General features: G+C 45.0%; 1 protein-coding gene across 1 annotated transcript; it reads left to right on the forward strand.

Annotated features, from left to right (window-relative positions):
- Window positions 1-2: 2 nt before the first annotated feature.
- On the forward strand, window positions 3-3,667 carry LOC116443467. Its single transcript, XM_032107646.1, has one exon. The coding sequence runs from the start codon at window positions 387-389 to the stop codon at window positions 2,910-2,912; it is 2,526 nt and encodes an 841-aa protein (XP_031963537.1). The 5' UTR covers window positions 3-386; the 3' UTR covers window positions 2,913-3,667.
- Window positions 3,668-8,907: the final 5,240 nt, after the last annotated feature.

Here is an 8,907-nt window from a genome sequence, read left to right on the forward strand (position 1 = left end):
TGATGCGCTCTGGGGCCCGTGACAGCACAGGGGCCGTGTCACAATGGGGGCAGCTATAAAAGGCCCCATTGGTTGACGCTGCCCCCAGTAGAGCCTGGGCAAGCGGTGAGTGCACACAGGCGGTGGGGAGGCAGGGCTGGGGGAGGGCTGGGGCAGAAGCGCTGGCAGCCGGGGCGTGTGTTCTGTCCCTGCATCCAGGGCCCAGCCCCTGGCGGGAGCGCCTTGCTCAGGCTCGGTGCTTGCTGGGGCAGCGGTGCAGGCCTTGCCTCCTGCCAGCTGCCGGGGGCCCTCTCCTTCCTGCTGCCACATCCCCGTGGCTCCTGCCCTGCACTGGCTGCCTCCATTCCGCCCCTACTGAACCCCTTCTGTGTGTCCTCTTGCAGACCATGGCTTTATTGTCATTGCTCTTCGTGCTCGTGCAAAGCCTGATGCAGTACCCCCAGCCAGCTGGGGATGGGCTGGATGAGGCCACGCACCGGCGAATGCAGGAGTGTGAGGAGCTGCTCGACCGCGAGATGGCTCGGCTGCTGCAGGAGCTGGAGCAAGGGCCCCCGGAGCAGCAGGACGAGGGCTGGGGAGCCCTGCTCTTTGGTGCCCTGCAGCAGTGGCCATTCTGGGCTCTTGCTGGACTCCTGCTCCTCTTGGGCCTGTGGTTTAGCTGCAGGAAAAGGAGCCGTGAAGCCAACAGCAGCGGCAAGGACCAGAGCTCCTGCAAGACCCTAGGAGATGAGAGAGGAAAAGAACAGCAAGAAGACACTATTGATTCAAAGGAAGATGGAGAAAACAATAATATGACTGTGGAGGCAGATGACAGCGGTAATGAAAATGAAGGAGAAGGCAGTCCTGTGGCTGCAAATGAAGGAGAGGAAGATGATGCCAGTGAAGGAAATGAAGATGTGAAGGTGAAGGAAGACCAAAATGTGAAGAATGAAGATGCCTGCGACTTAAAGAAAGATGAAGGACGGAGTGATGGGAATGTGCCAGGAGGCAACACTGCTGAAGGAAATGAAGAAGAACCTGGCAATGTTGCTCAAGATAAAGAAGGCCACGCTGAAGCAAATGAAGGAGAAAACAAGGATGTGCAGGTGGAACAAGACCATGATGCCGAAAAGAAAGGAGGAGATGGAAATGAAGAAAAAAACAATGATGCAAATACGAAGGCAGGCAACAATGATGATGTAGAAGAAGGTCAATACGAGGGAGATGGAAAGGGAGAAAACACGGATCTGAAGGTGGAGGAAAGCAGTGATGCCAATGAAAAGAGAAGCAGTGATTGGACAGGACAGGAAGACAACAGTGATGGTGGGAATGCAGTAGACCATTGTGGTTTTGCTGCAACTGAGGAAGAAAAGAATGACGTCGGAAATGAAGAAAGCAATGTTGGAGACAAAGATGAGAAAGGCAGTGCTGCCGATATGAAGGGAGAAAAGAATGAAGATGGAAATGGAGAGGAGCACGGCAATGTTGCTTCAACTGAAGAAGGTGCTGATAAAGCAAGTGAAGGAGACAGCAACAATGTGAAAGTGAAGGAAGACAGGCATTCCAGTGAACACAGAACCAGTGATCAGAATGGGAAGGATGAAGAACACAGGGATGAGAATGTGAAAGGCAAGAATGAAGATGGAAAAGAAGAAGAAAGTGGAAATGTGGCTGCCAGTGAAAAAGAAGGCAGGGGTGCTGGCAAGGACAAAGGCAGCCGTGGTGGAATTGAAGCGGAAGAAGACGCCCGTGACATTGGGAATAAGCGAGGGATCCTTTTAGTGGATCGCATACAGTGTCCTGTCGAGGACGTGGAGAGAGGTCGCTCAGTGGCAGCTGAGCTGATGGAGAACTTCACGCGTGTGTTTATTGACAGCGTGAGCAATAGTTTCTACCCGGTGCCTCAAGAAGCCATCGGGGTGGGCAGTGCCTTTGAGGGTTGGAGTCCCCGTGAGCAGGACGTGGTGTACCGCGTGCTGGTCCCACTGAATCCCCCGCCGGGACACGCCTTCCACCTGGAGCTGAACAGTGCAGGGCAGATGGCAGCAAGGACCTTCTGCGTCCGTGTGGAGCTGGTGTGCACGTGCGAGAGGGAGCAGCTGGGCGAGAAGCTGTTGTGCTTCCTGCACCACTCGCAGGAGGAGCTGCGGCGGAAGCAGAAGCCCAGCCTCCTAGAGACACTCTGCACCGGCTCCTACCTGGACGTGGAGAAAACCTCCCACTGGTTCTACCAGCTGGTGAGATGCTCGTGGCTGCATTTGCCTCAGTCATACTCATGGCACTTGGTGTTTCAGCCCTGCAGCCGGTCCTGCCAATTCCGGCTGAGCAAAGGCAAGAAGAGCCTGATGGTGGAGATGCTGTTTGGGGTGCGCCACGGGGACTCCGACATCTTTGTGGTCAGCCAGCCCACAGAGGCCCAGAAAGGCGGCTCCAGCATCTTTGTGAGCAGCCAGCCCACCGAGGCCGACTCCATCGCAAGCACAGCGTGGCCTGAGACGTACGCTGTGGCAGAGGCAAAATTCTTCCAGCACGTCGCCAGGCAGGTGCCGTGTGAGAGCTTGCACCTGAAATGCCTGCAGCTCTTCACCTGCATCCTGAGGGGCACAGGTTTTTCCAGCTCGACCTGGAAGACTGTGGTCATGCACGTGCTGACCACCGTACCGCTGTGCCAGTGGCGCAGGAGGGAATTTGCGCGGCGGCTGTGGGACATCATGGCATACCTGCACCACTGCCTGCAGTTGAAACGCCTGGAGCACTTTGTCCTGGGCAACCAGAGCCTTCCTGCAGAGATCAGCTTGCCGCCGGCAATGCGAACGGTCGAGCCGCTCAACCTCTTTGAGCACCTGGCCCGAGATCCGGCCGCCCACGCAGAGGCGATGAGAGCTTACGGTCAGCTGCGATTCTGCCTCTGGATGCTGCTCTCCACCCACTGAGAGGAATTCCCTGCACAGAGCTGTGCTGGCGGGGGCTCACACCCGATGGCAGCCACGTGAGCACTGCATAATTCTTGCTTTTTTCACTGGCAATCCTGAAGCTTCTTTCCTGCTCCCGTGGATGGAAGATGCTGTGGCACACGGATTCACTGTGCAGACACACATCTCTGCGTTGCCTTGCCCTTCACCTTCCACTCATGATGGTGCTGTTGCAATATTGCCCAAAGTCTGTAAGGCAGAAACTGGCTCCACCTGCACATCCTCATGGAAGACAGTGATGCTGAGAGGTTGCCTGGCACACCTGGACGACCAAAACCAAGCCTGTTAGACAATTAATGTAGTTTTTTCAGTGACCTGTATGTACTTTTTAATGGTTTTGTAAAGATGTAGCTCATCTCAGTCTGTAGAAGTGAAGATAATAGTTTTAACTCACTTTACCATAGGAGAATAGGTAGTCCAAGTTTTCATAGTAGGAACTAGTTTCTTCATCATCGCGTCAAGACGTCCTTTAGGATTGTTAGTGTGAGATTATTTCCCAGTTACCCTTAGTTCAGGCAATTGAGCTACCCTGGTAGCCCTTCATAGTTGCCCTTCAGTAGTATCTACATATATATGTTTGAAGAAATAATAAAAGGAGAAAAGTTTCTCAAATTGCCTGAAAAGTGTCCTTCTTTATATTTAATCCAATGGTTCTTAGAGAATGTCCATCCATTGCAGCTACCTGAAAAAATGACAAAGTGACTCAAGTGGTGACTGTTTCCAGCAGTCACATCTCGGTATTGCAGTTCTGCAACTCAGTAGAGCAGGGCTATTAATTTTGTCTCATGAACGCAACCAGAAGTCATGATGGTTGAAACAGCTAAAATATTAATTAATCCTCCCAGTGCTGCTTAAAACCTGCCCCTCCTCATTCAGAGCATGGAAAGAAAGCTGCTGTGGCCCACGTTAGAGACTGAAGGCCTCTGAGAGGACAGGAACAAGCAGCTCCGTGTGAGGAGAGCAGGCAGGAACCTCCCAGAGGAGGATCGCTGCCAACAGCAGAACTCGCTGTTCCACTGAGAGGGAACTGTGCTCGCTGAGATCCCTGCCTTTTGCTTCCTCTGCTGGGCAGGCACTGCTCCCACCACAGCCCATTGTGGAAGGAGAACACCCTCCTTGCTCCCTTCTCCCCAAACACACACACCCACTTTGTTCCCCTCTCCTCTGCCCCCAGCTGCAGAGACCTGCCCTTTCCCTTGCTCCAGCTCCAGTGCTCATCAGCCCCTTTCACAAGGACATGTGCTCTCAGTGGGTAGGACTTGATCTCTGTGTGCCATTGAGCTTTACAGCCTGACCGCACAGCTTGTGTGGCCTCTGGAGCGATGCTTGGAGTCGGGGAGAAGCACGGCCCCCATGGCTTCTTGCTGCACAATGCACCCAGGGCTAGATTGGCCAGGGCCAAAATTATTGCAGGTGGTTAAACTGTGGGTGTGGCTGTGAGTTTTGGTGCAAGTGCAAGTGTGCTGTGTGTCTGAGGAGCATGCTGGGAGAGGGGAAGGGCAGAACCTACAGCTGTCCAGTGTTGCCATTGAAACACTGTTGTGTAGCTCAGGTGCTGGTTTTAACTGGTCGGTAGTATACAACCCCACTAGGATGGAAATTGAAAACAGTGCCCCATAAGAGCAAGCATAGCCAAATGATCTGGATGTCTTTCTGGCACTGAGCTGTTCTTTCAGGCCTTGAAAACAGGGGCAGCTCTGATAAAGTAACTGAGCAACTGGTTGGTATTAACTCTCCTTTGCACTGTCAATTCACCTTCTTTGGGAATACCTCCCCCTGGTCCGTGTCTCTCCTAAGCCTGTTAGTATCGATGTGAGTGTGCTTTTCACACCCATGCCATCTGGCACTGGTATTACACCAGAGTTGTTCTTGCCACTGCAGTTCAAGGTCTCTCAATTTTTACATGAAAGTCTCGTCTCCTTTGATACGGACACTGCACTCCTTAGGAAGCTGACAAATACACGTGAACATAGCGGGAAAAATGTTGAAGTGGAAGAAAATTCACATTTGCTCCAAGCGTGAAGCCAAGTCACTTTCTTCCTGCTTCCTTCATCAGTGAATCACAAACTGAGTTAGAATTTAAAACTGTGTTGTTCTCTGTACAGATGCTACCACAGGGAGGATAAGCAGAAGTATCAGGACAACCTGCTGCTGTCTTTAGGTGTTTTATGAAAATATGAAATGTCATGGAATCTTATTTGTATAAAAAGTTTATTTTTCAGGTTCACAATTACTACTTACTAATTTGAAATAAAACTGAATATGGTCCCCCTCTTAAGAATTTTACCACACCTGGTAATCCACTTACTCGATGAGAGGGTGGGAGGACTCAGACTTGGAAGGAAAAGAGGGTTCTGAGCTGAATTTTACTGAAAATATTCCTGATGATAAGGTCACATCCAGCCCTTTGTGAATTTAAGTGAAGAGTTTTTGATGCACCACATCCCAGGTTTAATTGCTTATGAAAATCTGAATCAGATCTATAACTTGTATCATCTGACCCATCATTTCCAACAACCAATGTGACAAAACACTAAGTTCACATAAAAGCAGAGCAATTTTATCTTTTTATCCATCACTAACTTTTTCACTGGGATCACTGGAATCTTTATTAAAGAGTGAGTGTAATAAGCTCTTCTTAAGGGATCAGTAAAAATATACAATGAACTTCGCTAATAGCCTAGTACGACAAATATTCTGTATTTTAACCTTACAGGGAAGCTCCATGAAAGGTTCATTCTTTTTTATTTATTCCCATCCTGTCACTCCACCCTTCCTGACTCACCCCCAAAAATATCTTGCACTCATCTTGCATAATGCCAACAAAAAAATTACATGCGTTATTCCTGACTGCTAATTCTTCTCAAGCAATTTTGGAGTGGTCAGATTCAGGAGGCTTTTGGAACCAGTCTTCGCCTTAATCAATTTTAACAAGGCTATAAGCAGAATCATACAAACAGGGTAATAATGGGACAAATAGAGACATTCGAACAACTCGGAGGTTTGACTGGTGTTCTTAACCATTTTCCAGACAATTTAAATGTGCTGAAGGACATATTTTGTGACTTCTCTTAAAAAACAATTCTGAACACAGAATTTTGCATTTATGAGCTTACATGACCAAGATCTAATTACGTTCTTGAGGATTGCAGCAAGAATCTGGGGAAGGAAACTAATTTCATGGCTCGTGGCATTGTGTCAGTGAAGAGAAAGGCATTTTTAACTGGGGCATAACAAAAACAAAGAGCCAGCTAGTGATATATTTTCCGTTGGTCTGAGTGGAAAGTCACATGGCCTGAAATTCTGAAGACCTAAAAAAAATTTTTTTTTTTTTTTGAAAAGTAATTCAATAACAGAATTCATAATGCCAAAAGTCACAGTAAGACCACAGTATATTTAGGTTTTCTTTTTTACATGTATTTTCAGGCTAAACTTTAGGAGGGTGTTAATTTCTCAGTAATGAAATCACCCAGCAGAGCCAAGAATGACAGATCTATTACCATCTCTACCAAAGCTGTTCTTCTTGTCTTCTAACTTTGGTTCCTTAGCCTCTATGTATTACCTTTTCTTGATATTCTTTTTAATAATTGGACAAATCTCTAAAGTGACCTGAAAAATATTTTTGATGGTACAGGAGTTTTAAAAAAAAAAAAAGTTTCATTTTCTCCAAAAGAAGGGAATGCAGACTGGATCGGAAAGAGTCAATGGTTAATTCAGGTTCCTAATCCACAAACAATATAGATAAAGCATTCAGTGAGTTGTAGTGATAATTGTCCTCTCTGGACACTTAGTTGTCCCTGATGAAAGAAACCCCAGGAATTAAAAACACATTAATATAAAATTCTATTTTTTATAAATTGAAAAAAAAAAAAAAAAGTATTTATGGCACTACTTATTCACACAAGGGAGAGGTGAACTTTATCAGATGTAGAGATCTCCAGCTCATTAGTACAAATATCCAGAAAAACATTTATCATCCTTTACATGAACACATTGTAAAAATCAGTATGAAAAGCATTAAAAAGGGCATAAAAGCCCTACTTAATAGCACCTGAGCAGGTAAGAAGCCTTTGAATTATTTTTGTCCTGTCTGCTTTTGTATACATTCCATGTGATACTAAAGTCAACAAATTTTATTTCTTTTCATCAGCAGAGAGAAAAATTAAAAATTCATAACTTCAGTTCTAAGGGTTTGTTCTTAGCTAGGAAGAATCAAGGAAACAAAAGATGAGAAAAGGTCTGAAAAAGAAAACCTGCAGAAGAAGTTTTCCATTTGTATTCCTGCAGAGCCTTTTTCTTTCCAGGAGATCATACTGATTTCTATGAATGTTTACTTATGTAATACAAGTCTATCTATCTCTATATATTTTTTCTTTGGTCACAGGGTACTTGGATCAGAAGGATAGATGACCTAAAACCTGATCATAAGTGTATCCCACTTGCCTGATAATTTACCAGTAGAATATTTTCCTGGTCCTAAGACTACTTTCTCAGGCATTTCTTGAGTTCACAAGACCTTATACTCTGCAACTATCTTGCTGTGCAGATAAATGGAAAACTTTCCAGGTCTGTCATAGATCTGTAATTGGGGGAGAGCTCTCTGTCTGTCTTAATCTTCTGGGCTTCTTATCCAGATGCAGGGAAACCTTTCTTCCTCATGCTACCAATGTTTACTTCCTTCAGCAAAATGAGGATCTTCCTGAGTCAGGGTAGCAGCTAAACCTCCAATGCCAGAACCTTTGGTAAAACTTTTAGGAATTTTGTTTTCCAGAAGAAATTTCAAACTTTCTGAGCTTTGTTCAGATTTAGAATAAAACTTCTCCTGAAGTACTGGATTTTCCCACAGAACAGACTTTTTGATTTTGGGTCTTTTTAAGTATAATAATACATCTATATTAGTATTCTGATCTCATCTGTAAAGGAGGTTTTAATACCTAGTAAAATCTTCTTTTAAGGTTATAAAAATCAAATAACCAGTTTTCTGCTGTACTGCAAACATTGCTATATTTCTACCAATTAGGAAAACTGATGACTGTTCATACCATAACAAAAGGTTGCATAACATAAAACTTGGAAACTATGGCTTCAACTTCCTTTGAAATGGTTTACTTTTGTGTGTGTTTTATCCTCTAAGGCAAGATATTTATTACTCCTTCAGAAGTGGGAGATTAGGTCACCAGTAAAGAAGTGATCATAGTGTTTGTTGTGTTATTACAATGTAGATCAGTAATGACATTATCTCATCAGTGGTGTGACATACCATCAGTTATTCTGTCATCATGGATTTGCAACTGCATCACTAGGAGTAGGCTGAACCTAACTTGTAACTCAACAGCAACTTCCAGACATTTAAACTAAATTTTCATTGCTATTCAAGGTAAGAACACATGGTCTTGTGTTATGTGCCAGTTGAAAAGTACTCCATGATTTGAATTACTTTTTTGAGCCAGGGATGATTTTGTAGTGGACAAGCACAGACCAGCATACCAGAATTGGTTCCATCTGTCAGCTGAGTTATGATTCTATCACCCTATATATTAGTCCTTTCAGCTTTTCTGGAATTTCTTGCCAAAATTAGCCTGGCTTTGGATTCAGCAATTATTCAAACCAATGTAAAGGCAAATTCATGTGAAAAAAAAATAGCAAGTCAGGTTAAGATCAGGGAATTTATTTGGCAGCCTTGCTGAACCTCTCTAAAGCATTTGATTGCAAGGAGCATACTCAATCTTTTATGGTACTCTTTATCTACAGCCTAAAGGAATATTTAGCTTTATCTCTTGATGTGCCTTCTTTAGGCAATAAATACACAAAGGGTGCTGTTTTAAGTTAACATTTACCTCATGATATTTATTGCTACCCATACTTATCTACTCATTTTCACCAAAGTTCCCCCTCCAGATAAGGTACATTTTTAAACAAAGTACTTACTATTTGTACTGTTTTTTCCAATCATTCA

This window comes from Corvus moneduloides, chromosome 4 (genome assembly GCF_009650955.1).
Source record: "Corvus moneduloides isolate bCorMon1 chromosome 4, bCorMon1.pri, whole genome shotgun sequence".
Classification (NCBI taxonomy): Eukaryota; Metazoa; Chordata; class Aves; order Passeriformes; family Corvidae; genus Corvus; species Corvus moneduloides.

Excerpts from the sequence above, each read along its gene's own strand:
- LOC116443467 (XM_032107646.1), top strand. The coding sequence starts at position 387 with ATGGCTTTATTGTCATTGCTCTTCGTGCTCGTGCAAAGCCTGATGCAG.